General features: G+C 43.6%; 1 protein-coding gene and 1 gene segment (V, D, J or C); one reads left to right on the plus strand and one right to left on the minus strand.

Annotated features, from left to right (window-relative positions):
• Nucleotides 1-2,398: 2,398 nt before the first annotated feature.
• Nucleotides 2,399-2,892, plus strand: LOC137348663 (T cell receptor alpha variable 20-like). The segment is given in 2 exon segments: nucleotides 2,399-2,444; nucleotides 2,531-2,892. Coding segments are annotated over 2 exon segments (408 nt in total).
• The window catches only part of LOC137348664 (C-X-C chemokine receptor type 1-like), a 45,854-nt gene continuing 32,134 nt past the window's right edge, over nucleotides 2,889-16,608 (minus strand). The window contains exon 2 of the mRNA XM_068013922.1: nucleotides 2,889-2,970. Coding sequence (XP_067870023.1) covers nucleotides 2,889-2,970 — 82 coding nt within the window. The remainder of the gene's footprint in view (nucleotides 2,971-16,608) is intronic.

Raw genomic sequence — 16,608 nt, forward strand, 5'->3', positions numbered from 1 at the left:
CAGATAACGATGCAAGGAGAAAGGCTGAGGGAGTGACAGAAACAGAAAGAAAGGCAGAGATACCAGGACAATAGTGAGGGAGGGACAGAACGCTAAACACAAATAGAGACCAAGGGAGAAAGACTGAGGGAGATACAGGGACAGAAGCACTGATGGAGATACAAGAAGAAATACTGAGGGAGGGACAGAGACAGAAACACAAATTGAAATACAGGGAGAAAGACTGAGGAGGTAACTGAGGCAGATACACAGACATAGGCACAGGGACAAAGACTGAGGGACAGCCAGAGACGCAAGCACAGAAAGAGATTCAGGGATAAAGACTGATTACGATACAGGGACAGAAACACAGACAAAGGTGCAAGGAGAAAGACTGAGCGAGAGACAGAGACAGAAACACATATAGAGGTACCGGGAGAAAATTAAGGGAGAGACACAGACAGAAAACAAAGGTAGGGATTCAGTGAGAAAGACTGAGGGATAGACAATGATAGAAACGGCGGCACAGTGGCGCAGTGGTTAGCACCGCAGCCTCACAGCTCCAGCGACCCGGATTCAATTTTGGGTACTGCCTGTGTGGAGTTTGCACGTTCTCCCTGTGTCTGCGTGGGTTTTCTCCGGGTGCTCCGGTTTCCTCCCACAACCAAAAGACTTGCAGGTTGGTAGGTAAATTGGCCATTATAAATTATCCCTAGTATAGGTAGGTGGTAGGGAAATATAGGGACAGGTGGGGATGTGGTAGGAATATGGGATTAGTGTAGGATTAGTATAAAATGGTCGGTTGATGGTCGGCACAGACTCGGTGGGCCGAAGGGCCTGTTTCAGTGCTGTATCACTAAACTAAACATATAGAGAGGGCAGGTACAAAGAATGAGGGGAAGACTGAGGGAGGAACACAGGTAGACGCACAGGGAGAACGACAGAGGGAGAGACAGAAACAGGAACACAGACAGAGATACCAGGAAAATACCGATGGAGGGACAAAAAAAGAAGCACAGATAGAGGCACAGGGAGGGAAACAGAGTGAGAAGCAAAGATAGGAAATGAGGGAGAGACGGGGAGAAAAACCGAGGGAGAAACAGTGAGAGAAATGACAGCGAGACAGCTGGAGAAATAGACGAAGATGCAGTGAAGAAGAAGCAGATGCAGCAACAGGGAGACATGTATAGTGAGGAACGGAGAGAAACAAATGAAACAACGAGACAATCAGAGGGAGAGATAGTGAGAGAAGCAGTGACTAAAATGGAAGCAGGAATTCTAGGGGGAAAACACATAGAGATATAAAATAGCATGTGATGCGGAAAGAGTTAATCCTGAAACATACTTTAAATTAAACTGCGGCGGCAGAGCATGTGGGCAGAAAATCAATTCAGTAAAAGGTAACTTGAGGACTGAGCTGAGGAGATCGCTGGTCACACAAAGAGTGGTCAATATTTGGAATGAAATCCCGGCAAAGTGGCAGAGTCTAAAAGCAAGAAATTAGTTTAATGCTGCCCAGAGGCAATTTCAGAGGTGTGGGGATTTTCTGGAAGAATGGATTAAGATGGGAAGAATGGCCTTCCTTATTCACCAATGCTTTGTAACGTCGGGGTTGATCAGCTGCAGTGAAGACGCAAACACGGTGCGGGGGCTCCCTCTGGTGGCGATATGTGGGTAAAATTTGCCTGGAAAATCACTGAATTCTCAAACTGCTGAAGGGGGTTGTGATCTTGTCACATTCCTCTTGTTCTTATTATTGTTACTATGTCAATACAATTTAATGCAGATAAACCTACACACGATGTTAATGCCAACTTCAGCATTAATTATCGTGCTACATACAAAGGATGTAAATATCTCTCGTGATTCATCGCTATCCTATATATTATAGGATTTTAATGCAACTGCTGCTATTTTACACTTGTCACTGAGCTGCGGTTATTATCTTTATCCATTATAATTGCTGCTATTAGAATGGAGTACTTCATGTGGGAAGCTCATTGGAACGAGAGACTGATTTTCTACTCTCTGCACTTGCATGGAACACGGCAGAATGAGACAAGGACAGTGAAAGCTAGAGAGACTCAGAGATGGAGAGAGTGGTGATAGAGACACAGGAAAACCGAAAGACATAGAGAAACTGATAGTAACGGAACCAAAGAGGGAGTCAGAGACTCCGAGAAGGACAGAGACAGAAAGAGGCGCACAGAGGAGTTAATTGGTCCACAACTAATACTGATTGGCTCCCAACTGTCATCAGTTCTGACAAACTAGCCAATGCTGTCCCTGAGAAACGCCCCTGAGTTCCTCAATAAGTGAAGCCTGTCCCTAATCTGAGTTTATTATTTAATATCAGACCAGAAGGGTCAACATAGTTTAAATATTCTATTATTTTCCTTGGAACTCTAAATCAGGCAGCATGTACACCCCATGTGCCTTACTGATATTACTGGTCGTGCTGACTGGTGAGTCTATGCTTAAGTGGTCAGCGTGTGTTTCAAGGGTTATACTTACCCACAGACTTTTTACAAATTCTATATTTATGTTACAGGAACGAACGGCAAAGATTCTGTGCACCAGGATCCGCCTGAATTGACGGTTCAGGAAGGACAGGCCATAATACTAAACTGCCGTTACTCGACAGCTGTTCCAGCTCTGTTCTGGTACATCCAGTGTCCCGGTGAAGCTCTGAAAGATTTAGTGACGATGTATAGCTCGGGAGCTAAAGATAAGTCTCCAATTTTCGCAGGCAGGCTCTCTGCTGGTTTACACAAAGAAAACAAAACGGTTCTTTTAAATATCTCCGGGGTTCTTCTCTCCGACACCGCTGTGTATTTCTGTGCCATGGAGCCCACACTGCTGCAGAGATGTCGCGGACCCCGGACAAAAACCCACACTGAGAGTTCCAGTTAGCGCTCAGCAGAGGGCGCTCTTCCACCGGTAAATAGAAGCAACCATTCAGCCTCCACAGTGTGAGGCATAGGGACCTTCCTAAAAGATAATAAAACACACAGCCCTCAACAAGAACAGGTGAGGACCACTTGTGGGATTATATTAGTTGATTTCAATTCGCATTTACACTATAAATAAACTTCATAAATCTATTTCTGTCTCCTTGATATACGTTCTGTCCTTTGCTGCCCTTTCTGTGCCTGACCACAATATTAAGCAGCCCTTTACCCCATCTCCCCTGTCAGTTTCCCAGATCCTACGACCGCGGCCTGGTCACAGGGTTCATTTGATCAGATTGTGTTGCTGGTTCTGCGACAGTGTATAAACAATGAATAGATTTCACCAGGTAGTGATTTCATTGTTTAAACAAGCGCCAAGCACAGAGCTCCCCCAATGTCCAGTGTCCTTGAGAATGTCTCTTTTAATGCTGGAATGTTTTCTGTCCCCATGAACAATCCTGGGCTGTTGGTGTTGTCATGGGATATTATCATTTCGAATAAAACTTAAAATAAAATGCGAATTTGCAATTTAAAATTAATGCATCTCTATTCCAATTTTTAAAATCCCCTTTGAAAAATAAAGTGAATGAACATTTTTCTGTCTGTAAATTTTTCTACAGTAACGCCAGTGAGCACATCATCTCACTGCCATCTGGGGCGGCTGCATGTATCTAGAAGTTACATCTGACTTCTTTCAGTTCACAAACAGTTTGTATTGAGGGAGACCATTCGGCCGTCCTTGGATTATTCAAATGAGTGATCCTAACTCCCGTCCGCTGTTTGGTATTCATTCTCTTCCTTTATCCATTGCAGGGCATTTTACTGCACCGCTGCATCCTGAAGTTTATTCCATAGCTTGATAGAGTACATAGGTAGAGACAGTTCGCATTGGCAGTAGGGTCGGCATTCAAAGGGCACAGGGTTGAGGTAATTGGGGAGATGATGAGATTGTTTTTTTTTAACACAGGGAGTTATGATGATCTACAATGCAATGCCTTATTGGGTAATGGAAGTAGATTCAACAGTAATTTTCAGGAGGGGTGTGTATAAATACTTGAAAAGCATCACATGGCATGCTTTCCTTTAGTAGCCGAGGCATAGAGTATAAGAGAAAGGAGGTTATGCTAGAACTGTATGAAACACTTGAGTACTGCGTACATAGGAACATAGGAGTAGGAGTTCGCCATTCATCCCATTGAGCACGTTCCGCCATTCAATAAGTTCATGGCTGAACTGATTACTCCACATTTCCACCTACCGCCTGTAACCTTTCACCCCCTTGCTTATCAAGAATCTATCTACCTCTGCCTTAAAAACATTCAAAGACTCTGCTTCCACTGCCTTTTGAGGAAGAGATTTCCAAAGACTCGCGACCCTCTGAGAGAAAACATTTCTCCTCATCTCTGTCTTAAATGGGCGACCCCTTATTTTTAAACAGTGACCCCTAGTTTGGGATTCTCCCACAAGGGGAAACTTTCTTTCCTCATCCACCCTGTCAAGATCCCTCAGGATCTTATATGTTTTCAGTCAAATCGTCTGTTACTCTTCTAAATTCCAGCGTATACAAGCCTAGCCTGTCCAATCCTTCGTCGTAAGACTTCAATGCCTTTTTTCCCCACACTATCCCTAAATCTCTTTATGCCATTGGTATTTAGAAATCTATCAATCTCTGCTTTAAACATACTAAATGACTGTGCTTCCACAGCCCTCTAGGGTAAAGAATTCCAAATATTCACAACCCGCATGGGTGATTGGTTAAGAAGGCTCCATGGGATCCAGGGCAATTTGGCAAATTGGATCCAAAATTGGTTTGGTGGCAGGAAACAGAGGGTAATGGTCGAGGGTTGTTTTTGCAAGTGGAAGCCTGTGCCCACTGGTGTACCACAGGGATCGCTACTGGGGCCCTTGCTGTTTGTAGTGTACATTAATGATTTAGAAATGAATATAGGAGGTATGATAAGTAAGTTCGCAGATGACACGAAAATTGGTGGTGTCGTGAGGAGGAAGGCCTTAGATTACAGGACGATGTAGATGGGCTCTTAAGATGGGTGGAGCAGTGGCAAATGGAATTTAATCCTGAGAAGTGTGAGGTGATGCATTTTGGGAGGACTAACAAGGCAAGGGAATATACAATGGATGGTAGGACCCTAGGAAGTACAGAGTGTCAGAAAGACCTTGGTGTACTTGTCCATAGATCACTGAAGGTAGCAGCACAGGTCGATAAGGTGGTTAGGAAGGCATATGGGTTACTTCTCTTCATTAGCCGAGGCATAGAATATAAGAGCATGGAGGTTTTGACGGAGCTGTATAAAACGCTAGTTAGGCCACAGCTGGAGTACTGTGTACAGTTCTGGGCACCACATTATAGGAAGGATGTGATTGCACTGGAGAGGGTGCAGAGGAGATTCACCAGGATGTTGCCTGGGCTGGAACATTTCAGCTATGAGGAGAGACTGAAAAGACTAGGGTTGTTTTTCTTAGAACAGAGAAGGATGAGGGGGGACATAGAGTCATAGAGTTATAAAGCACAGAAACGGGCCCCTCGGCCCATCGTGTCTGTGCTGGCCATGATTGAGGTATACAAAATTATGAGGGGCATTGACAGGTTAGATAAGAAGAGACTGTTTCCCGTAGCAGAGCGGCCAGTAACCAGGGGGTGTAGATTTAAGGTAAGGGGCAGGAGGTTTAGAGGGGATTTGAGGAAAACAATTCATCCAGAGGGAGGTTGGAATCTGGAATACACTGCCTGAAGTGGTGGTAGAGGCAAGAACCCTCACAGCATTTAAGAAGTATTAAGATGAGCACTTGAAACGCCATAGCATACAAGGCCACGGGCCAAGTGCTGGAAAATGGGACTAGAATAGTTAGGTGCTTGATGGCCGACACAGACACGATGGGCCGAAGGGCCTGTTTCTGTGCTGTATGACTCCATTACTCTATGACAACCCTCTGAGTAAAGAAATTTCTACTCATCTCTGTCCTAAGTGGCTTCCCCTTATTTTGAAATTGTGTCCCCTGGTTCTAGATTCCCCAACCAGGGGAAACATCTTAGTTGCATCTACCCCAGTCTATCCCTTCAATTATTTTATAAGTTTCAATGAGATCACCTCTTATTCTTCGAAACTCTTGGGAATATAGGCCCAGTTTCCCCAATCTCTCTTCATAGGACAGTCCCACCATCCCGGGAACAAGTCTGGTGAATCTTCGTTGCACTCCTTGTATGGCAACAATATCCTTCCTAAGGTAAGGGGACCAAAACTGCACAGGGTACTCCAGGTGCGGACTAACCAAGGTTCTATACAATTGAAGCAAGACTTCACTACTCCTGCACTCAAATCCTCTGACAATGAAGGCCACCATACCTTCTTAATTGCTTGCTGCACATGCATGTTAGCTGTACAGTTCTGGTAACCACATTACAGTGTGATTGAACTGGAGAGGGTGCAGAGTAGATTTACGAGGAAATTGCCAGGACTGGGGAATGTAGCTATCAGGAAAGATTAGATAGGCTGGGGTTGTTTTCCTTGGAACAGAGGAGGGCAAGGGGTGACTTAATTAAGGTGTGTAAAATTATGAGGGGCCTAGATAGAGTAAATAAGGATGACCTATTTACATTAGGAGATGGATCAAAATCCAGAGGGAATGGATTTAAAGTAATTGATAGCAGGATTAGCGAGGAGATGAAGAAACTTTTTTCAGCCAGAGGATGGGGGGATCTGGATCTCAGTGCCTGAAAGGGTGGTAGCAGCAGAAAGGCATTGAAAAATACTTGGATATCTGCTTGAAGAGCTGTAACCTGCAGGGCTACAAATCTAGTGCAGGAAGGTAGGATTACGCTGGGTAGCTCATCATCGACCAGCACAGACATGATGGGATGATTGGCCTCTTTCTGTGTTATAAATTTCTTATGACTTCTATTTCTATGAAACCTTCGCAGTGCCGTGCGGAATGAAGTGGGGAGTGGGATTATTTGGAAAGCTCTTTCAAAGAGCCAGTGCAAACACGATGGTCTGAATGGCCTCCTTGTGTGCTGTGCGATTCAGTGATTCTTTTTAGATGCACAGAGACATGTCAAGGCCACAGGAACACACGCAGCCACATGCACACTGAGGCGCGTACATACAAACCAAGAGCCACACAATGTTTCATATCACTTGGAACTCATTGATGTATAATCATTTGTAATTTGACTGAAATGGAAAGATGTGAGTTGCAGCAAAAAATCAAACACTGGCATTAATTCTCCCACGAACGCATCAAAATGTTTCCAAATGGTCTGACTAGTCACAAGGTTCAATGGCAAGCTGACCTCACTCAGTATTTCTTTCAACCCCCAGTCAGAGCCTGTACATTAGTGTAAAAACAGAAAATGCTGGAAATAGTCAAAGGGTCTGGCAGCATCTGTGGAGAAAGAAACAGAGTTAACCTTTCAGGCCTGTGATCTTTCATCAGTGTCAAGGTCCTGTCGTTTTTTTGGGGGGTGGTGGGGTGGGGGGGGGGGGTGGTGGGCGGGAATATGCAGTTTGCCTTTAAGGCTTGAAAAGATCAGTATTGCTTTAAGAACCAACAAGCCTCAAGAGTTATAGGAAGGTGCATATTTGTTGCCTTAGAAACAGCCGTTTGGAGACTGTGATTCAAAAGGTGCATTCTCACTACCATAGATACAGACACTGGGAGTGAGCATCAAGCGATACATTTGTTAAAATTCAATTTGAACTGGCTTTTTAGTTGAAGACAGTTTGTTCTAACGAGCAGATGTGAGGTAATGCATTTTGGAAGATCTAATACAGGTGGGAAGTATACAATAAATGGCAGAACCCTTAAGAGTATTGACAGGTAGAGAGATCTGGGTGTACAGGTCCACAGGTCACTGAAAGTGGCAAAGCAGCTGGATAAGGTAGTCAAGAAGGCATACGGCATGCTTGCCTTCATTGGTCGGGGTACTGAGTTTAAAAATTGGTAAGTCATGCTGCAGCTGTACAGAACTTTAGTTAGGCCACACTTAGAATATTGCGTGCAATTCTGGTCGCCACACTACCAGAAGGACGTGGAGGCTTTGGAGAGGGTACAGAGGAGGTTTACCAGGATGTTGCCTCATCTGGAGGGCTTTAGCTATGAGGAGAGGTTGGATAAACTCGGATTGTTTTCACTGGAACGACGGAGGTGGAGGGATGACATGATAGAGGTGGAAGCAGGTACGATAATGACATTTAAGAGGCATCTTGACAAATACATGAATAGGATGGGAATAGAGGGATACGGTCCCTGGAAGTGCAGAAGGTTTTAGTTTAGGCAGGCATCAAGATCGGCACAGGCTTGGAGGGCCGAATGGCCTGTTCCTGTGCTGTACTGTTCTTTGTTCTTTGTTTGTTCTTTGTTCTTTGAACACAGACACAGAGGACACGAACAGACAGCCATGGTGTTTAGCACTTGTAAAAAGAGTTCTCAACCATTTAAACTGAAGGAGTAGGATTTTTTGTCTGTTAATTATTATCTCTCAAAATTCTAAAAAAAGTCAAGCCAAAACAGAGATCTCTGGTAATTTAAATTGAAGAAAGAGAAGTTAGATGGTGACAATCTTTGATTCTATTGAAAGTGTTTGCAAGTCGTTAATTGCTGAAATTCACTGAAGAAGGAAAGCATCACCACCTGTTGAAGTTCAACGACGGACTATTCTACTGTGGAAGAACCTTTTATCCCACATTCGGACGACTGTGAGGACTTCAAGCAGCATTCCGTGAGGACTTCAAGCAACATTGGACTGTAAATGTGCAAGGACTCTATTTTTTTCTATTTTAAATGTTGTTTATATCTTCATAATGTTTAAGCATTCAGTTCTTCTAATTAAAGAGTTAATGTGTTGATTTAAAGACACCTGGTTTGGTTAGCCTCATTCGGGGGTTAAAAGATGGTACAATTTGGCTGGGTCTTTCTTTAATTTGGAAAGTTTTAAATGATATGTTAGGCGATCTGTGGAGTGAAGGGATTGAATTAACAGTGTGTTTCTCCCACCGCAATCAGAATGGTATATTTTGGAGCGGTCGGTCATAACATCAGAACTAGACCGGGTTGTACTGTAATCGGTTTCAAGCAAATAAGGAGACAGGGAAATGTGGCAAGGGGAGGAGAGAGGAAATGAAATGCAGAATGTAGGAGATACAAAATGATAAAAGGGAATGATAGTGCAAGGAAAAAGGAGATGGTAATGCGACAAGTAAAGAAACAGCCATAACGTGGCACAGGATCCAAGATATTAGCACTGATGCATAAATGTTCGGTCAAAGAGATAGTTTTTAACGACCGTCTTAAAGGGGGACAGAGTGGACAGGAAGCGAGCTTTAGGAGCATAGAGATACATAAATAAATAGATTGATAGACATATAGAAAAATAGACAGACAGATATTTAGAAAATTGAAAGAGATCGAGATATAAATAGAGAGACAGACACAGCTATATATAATTACTTGGACAGACTGATGGAGAGATTTGGATAGGGCAAATAGATACGTCGATTGGCAGATATCATTTGAATCCCAAAATGCAATAATAAGAAACTGAACAAAAGGGCAGCGAATAATTTTGAATAGAAGCTTATCTCTGTTCGTGTTGAGAATGTGGAAAATTCTCAGTGTCGGCAGCAGGATATGGAAATCTCAGTGCTCACTGACAGCTGAACTATTGCACAGTGTCACTGGCGACCAAGTTCTCTAGGTTATAGAGTCATTTTCGGAGCTGAAGGTGGCCATTCGGCCCATCAGGTCCATAAATAAGGGAGAAGTCAGGATGTGGGAATTTCAGTGATTACTGAAACACTCTTCCATGTACATTTATCACGCTGTGATTGCAGTGCGTTGGCCCATTGTCCTCCCAGTCCTCCATTAGAGAACGGAGACCTTCATCACCTCTGCCTGTGGTTGAAATTGACCGAGGCCCCAGCAGGTGAAAAGGTAGCGACTAGATCCCGGCCTCATCCTGCCCAATGTCAGATAGAGAAGTCTTTTATTATATCCGTCTGTTGCCGAATTTGATCCCAGGTCCCGGGGTCAGTGGGCAGTATGCCACACATGCACACTTAGAATACAATTAAGATTCACATCAGAAATCACATCTAACAGTGGAAGATGGTGGAAAATTGGGGGATAGATAGAGATCGGTAGAGATCGAGAGATAGATGCAGAGAGATAGAAAGGACGATAGAGCGATAGTGAGAGAACTGCTGCAGTCTGTGTAGTGTAGGTACAAATCCTTGCAGACCCACACTGCTGCTAGGGAGGGCATTCCAGGCTATTGATCCAGAAACAGTGCAGGAACGGCAATAAACTTCGAAGTCAGAATGGTGTGCGACTTGTCTTTGTCCTTCTAGGTGGCAGAGGTCGCAGGTTTGGGAAATGCTGCCGAAGAAAGCTTGGTGCGTTGCTGCAGTGCATCTTGTAGATGGTACACACTGCAGCCACGGAGCGCCAGTGGTGGAGGGCGTGAATGTTTAATGTGGTGAATGGGGTGAAGATCAAACGGGTTACTTTGTCCTGAATGATATCGACCTTTCTGAGTATTGTTGGAGTAGCAGTCATCAGCTAACTGGAGAGTATTCGATCACACTCCTGACTTGTGCCCTGTAGGTAATGGAAAGTCTTTGGGAAGGCAGGAGGTGTGTTGATCGCTGCATAATTCCCAGCCTCTGACCTGCTCTTGTAGCCAGAGTATTTATGTGGCTGGTCCTGTTAAGTTTGTGGTCAATGGTGACTGTGGGGGCTGCAGTTGAATGTCGAATGGAGGTATTGAGACTCTCTTTTGTGGGAAATGGTCATTGCCTGGCACTTGTGTGATGCAAAAGTTACTTACCACTTCTCAGCATGTGGGCACATTTTCTGAGAAATTGCGAATGGGAGTGAACACGGTGCAATCATTAGCAAACATTCACACTTCTGACCTTACGATGGAGGGAAGATGTAGCTGAAGATGGCTGAGTCTAGGACACTGCCCTGAAGAGCTCCTACAGCATTGCTGGAGCTGAGCTGATTGGCCTCCATCAACCATCTTCCTTTCCTCCAAGTATGACACCAACCGATGAAGAAAATTCCCCTGATTCCCCATTGACCTCACTTTTACTCAGGCTCCATAATGCTACATTCGGTCAAAGTCTGCATTAATGTCAAGGGAAGTCACTCTCACCTCACTTCTAGAATTGAACTCTTTTGTCCACGTTTGGAACAAGGTTGTAATGAGGTCCGGAGCCAAGTGCCCCTAGCAGGACCAAAACTGAGAACCAATGAATAGGTTATTAGTGCGTAGTTTAGTTTAGAGATACAGCACTGAAACAGGCCCTTCGGCCCACCGAGTCTGTGCCGACCATCAACCACCCATTTATACTAATCCTACACTAATCCCATATTCCTACCACATCCCCACCTGTCCCTATACATTTCCCTACCACCTACCTATACTAGGAGCAATTGCTAATGGCAAATTTACCTATCAACCTGCAAGTCTTTTGGCTTGTGGGAGGAAACCTAAGCACCTGGAAAAACCCACGCAGACACAGGGAGAACTTGCAAACTCCACACAGGCAGTACCCAGAATTGAACCCGGGTCCCTGGAGCTGTGAGGCTGCGGTGCTAACCACTGCGCCACTGTGCCGCCCTAGTGCCGCCTCATAACACTGTTAACAACCCTATTCATCACTTTGTAGATGGTTGAGAGCAGGTTGTTTGACTATAATTGGCCAAATTGGATTTGTCCTCTCTTTTTTGTGGAAAGGACATACCTGGGTAATTTTTCACATTGTCGGGCAAATGCCAGTGACATTGATGTACAGGAACAGCTTGGCTAATGGCACAGCTAGTACTGGAGCACAGGTCTTCAGCAATTCAGGGGGTTGTTGTCGGGTCCCATACTCTTCTCTGTATCCGGTGCACTCAGTCGTGATTTCTGCACTTGGATCCGGAAACCTAGCTTATCCCTATTCAGAAAATACTCTGCTCTATCTTGCTTAGGTACAAAGTAGATGACATCACACTTTCCGGCAATGAAATCCATCTGTCTCAGTTTCACCAACTTACGGAATCTAAGAGATACGTTGTATTGCATTTTCTGCTCTGACCTACATTATTTATTTTTCCACCTAACTTGGAGTCGTCAGAAAATTTATATATGCGACTCTATTATTTCATTCGACTCTTTTATTGGCATGATTAAAAACTGGCGCACTAGCACTGATTGCAGGTGATGCCACTAGTTATATCCTGCCAGTTTGAGTACGTAGCCTACACTTTCTCCTGCCTTCTAACCAATTCCCTATCCAAACCAATAGATTGACTCCATTTTTGTTAGTAGTTTCTTATGAGGAACAGTGTCAACTGCCACCTGCAAGTCCCTATAAGCAACAACCATAGACACTCCCTTATCTACCACGTTAGTTGCCACCTTTAGAATTCAACTAGGTTCTTTAGATATGACTTACCTTTACAAATCCTTGAAGACCCTTTCCAATCAGCTCATATCTGTCCAAGTGCTCAGTCATTCTGTCTCTAACAACAGATTCTAATGAACTTACTAACGACAGATAGGTCTATAATCTCTTAATTTATCTTACAACACTTAAATAGTGCAGCGGCATTGACAATTTTCCAATTCAAGGGGATAATTATTAAATCAAGAGAGTAATGCATCAGAAATCACTTCACCTATGCCTTTAACACCCTAGGGTGGAAGTTACAGTGCTCTGCAATCTTTAGTCTCATCGGTATATCGATTACAATTAGTTCCTCACCTTCATTTCTTTTCTTTTTTTCAGTTTTCCTTGCATCTCTCATATTTTTCCACATCATGTAGTGTGAAGTGTGATACTACAAAGTAACATTTAAGCAAGTCTGCCATTTCCTCAATTCCAATTACGATATAATTGTGTCTGTCAACAATGGGCCCACATTACTCTTACCCACCTTATTTCTTAACAAAAAACAGTTGTAAAACCATTTAGTCCTCTCCTTGATAGCCCAAATAAACTTTATCTCAATAGAGAGGTAGGCAGTATACGCTCATGTATCAATGGATAAATACAAGTCTATACGATAGAAAAATGTCACATTGATTCCCAAAATGCAATAACAAGAAAGGGCACATAAATGATTCTGAACAGGAACCTATCTCTGTTTGCAGTTTGTGTTTAGAACGTAGAAAGAGCTCAGAGTCATCATCAGGGTATGGAAATCACAGTGTATAGTGACACCTGATCCACTCCAAATCAGACTGGAGATCAAGGTCTGTAATAATGTTACTGCTATGGTCAGGAGACGGACACCTCAGTGTGCACTGGCAGGTGTCATAGGCTGATAGGCTGTGATGACAGAATACGGCCCATCGTTTCACTCAGTAGCCAATCAGAGATCTTTATCCCTACTGTCTGCAACTGGATTTGAACCCAGGGAACCAAGGATGAGTGGACAATATACATCCCACCAATCCTGGAATTACATGGAGATTCACATGAGTATTCCCATTGCATTGGGATGGAGGGAGGAGCCTGATGTTTGCATAGCAAAGACAAGCACCAACTGCAGATCCAGAACTATAAAATGTCACTGACGCCGGTCACTGCTTCAACTTGTTGGAAGAGGGTTGAAGGATTAACTGCAAATTTTATTTCAATCTTGCTTCTTCTTGTGCTAGATCTGATGCTCCACAATCAAAACAGACTGAACTGTGAGTCCACACAGCCATTCTATGATTTCGACACAGTAAAAGAGTAAGGAGTCCAAAATACACAGATTGAGAGGGAGTGGAAGGTGAGCGGTACTTTCAGCAGTTAAAGAGCAGGGTCAGTTTGGAGGGAGGCACATGTCACTGTCAATGAATGCAGAGTGCGGAAGGAGAAATAGGCAGTGAGGAGAGGAGAGTAGAGAGAGATGATGGGGGTATAGAGAGTGCGGGTGGGGAGTAGAGAATGAGGATGGGAAGTGGAGATGGGGGACTGGAGATCGGGGATGGGTAAATAGAACGTTGAGAATGGCAAGAGGAGAATAGAATGTGCGTATGGGGAAGTAGAGAGTGAGGATGTGGGAGTAGAGAGTGACTTAGAGGAGTAGAGATTGAGGATGGAGGAATAGAGAGTGGAGATTCAGGAGTGGAGACTGTGGAGGAGGAGTAGAGAGTGGGGATGGGTGGGTAGAGAACGGGGATGGGGGAGTAGAGATTGAGGATGGGAGAGTAAAAAACGGGGATGGATGAACAGAGTGGGGATGAGGGGAGTAGAGATTGAGGATGGGAGAGTAAAAAACGAGGATGGATGAACAGCGTGGGGATGGGGGGAGTAGAGATTGAGGATGGGGGAGTAGAGAAAGGGGATGGGGGAGTATAAAGTGAAGGTGGAGGAGTCGAGAGTGGGGATAGAAGGGTACAGAGCGGGGATGGGGAGTAGAGAGTGGTGCTTATGGGTTTGGAGAGTCTGGATTGGGAGAGTAGAGGCCGGGATTTGTGGAATACAGAGCGGGGATAGGATGAGTAGATCGTGGGAAAGGAAAATTAAAGGGTAAGTTCCCATTTATGTTCAATGCTTCTTATTGTGTATTTATTTATATTGGCTGGAATTGTACAGAAATTTGTTATTTAGGTGAGACTGGGAATCGGACGAAACTCGTTACTAGTGTAATATAGAAATCCTCATAGATAGAGAAAGATAAATGGAAAGAATGAGGCAGAGCCCCTGGATAAACAGGGCAGAAACAGAGAATGATGGTGAGTGCAGGTAGAAAGGTAATCAATGAAATGGAATGGAACAAAGATTGGGCAGAGATTGTGAGAGGGAAATAAATATATGGCAAACGGAGAGACTGGAAGAAGTAAACTGTGCGTAGCCAGAGAGAGAATGAGAGGGCGAGACAGCGGGGAGACAGACATATAGATTAACAGGCAATCTCCAGAGAGATCATGATGGAGAGCTTGAGAAACGGATAGAAGAGGAGAGAGACAAAGGCAGACAGTACCAAGGACACAAAGATATAAATACAGTGACCAGGGGAGATAGAGAAAAACAGTAATGAGCAGTTAATGTGTTGCAGCAGGAAGCCAGAGAAAGGCACACAAAGAGCAAGGCAGTGGTAGTGACGGATGAGAGAGAGAGAGCAAGAAGGGAAATAAGGAATAACAGGAAACAGAAGCACATGGGAGAAATCGAAAGCACAAGAGAGAGAAAGGTTCTGAAAACTTTACAGATGTTGGATTGGCTTGGTGATCTTGCCATAGTGAAGCGCGTCTTTGTGAACTGTTGGTACGCCTTTACATTTTCAACATCTATAAGGAATCTGAGATGATGAGTGAAAGAAACGAGGAAAATATGAAAAAGGCATGGATAGGCAAGGAATTCAAATCAATGCAAATAAATGATTGGTAAATGGAAAAATAGTGAAATGGAAAGGCAGCGTCATACACAACGAGGCTGCTTTTGAACCCAGGGGTGAAAGTCAGTCTTGAAGGAGTGAGACATCCCAATCCCTGCACAGCTACCTCTTTGAGGGAGTCAATGTGCAGATGTTTCCATGACAGAGAGGGACAGAATTATAATAGTCAGTGTACTTGTATTTCCCTGAGAAAGGGACTGAGAGACACCACTGATAGTTCCTGAGGGATAGGGACTGAGAGGTATCAATCAATAAAAATATATCTTCTTGAGGGAAAAGAACTGGGAAACATTAGTTGGTGTGCAAATGTAATAATCCTACCCCCGTTTTGGCTTTATCTCGGATCAGGCGTACCCCCCAGATGATCACTCTCATTTAATGTTGAGAAAGACAGATCTCACAGATACGTGAATGAGTCTGAAGAACAGATCAAACTCTCCACAAAGGAAAGGAACCAAATGAGCATATGGCCATACTTCAGGTAGCATTTTTTGCAAGCTTTATCAGATTATAAAAACCCAGATATTATAAGGGTTTGGGAATCTCTCGTGAATAATGTACCTCCCCACTGAAGTGTGTATGGAGATGAGTTTTTGTGTTTGCGATACAGAAGACTATATATTTTCTACATTATATAAAAGGTTATAAAAGAACTGAACATGCAATTCACATGAAATAGGAAGCCAATCGCAACGTTGAGGTTTCTAGGAAAAGAATGAAAGTATAATCTTAATTCTAGTAGAAAATCCAAGTTTTAAGTCTGAAAAAATGTTACAGTAAACTTCTTAAGATATCCATCAATATTTAAAGCAGCATTTACTTTAAATCCCCGAGTAGAACGCTACAGAGTTTAGTGAGATAGCTCTATCCCAATTAAAGGGAGAACTATCGTTACCAGAACACAATGAGTGCCTTTACTCTGAGAAACGCTGGAGTGAATTCAACGAATCTAAATATCCACTGTGCGGTTCCAATATTTATACTGTTTCTAAGCTGCATAACTAGTTTTTTTCTCTTTTTAACGTATGGAGGTTCATCACTTTTAGGAGTGAATCCCTCTTAGCAGAAGCTGCCTGTATGCTCAAAGATGTGGCAATTCCTACATCACCTTTTAGGAAGATACCCTGCTCCTATTTTTTAAATCCCTAATTCATAGGAAAATAACTCGTGTAACATAATAACGCATGTGTATGGCCGAATTCCTTCACAACGATTCCCCGAGGGCTGGGTGATTGAGAGATACCAATGTACAGATATCTCCCTGACAGCGCAGGACTGAGAG

The sequence above is a fragment of the Heterodontus francisci genome, chromosome 34, assembly GCF_036365525.1.
Source record: "Heterodontus francisci isolate sHetFra1 chromosome 34, sHetFra1.hap1, whole genome shotgun sequence".
Classification (NCBI taxonomy): domain Eukaryota; kingdom Metazoa; phylum Chordata; class Chondrichthyes; order Heterodontiformes; family Heterodontidae; genus Heterodontus; species Heterodontus francisci.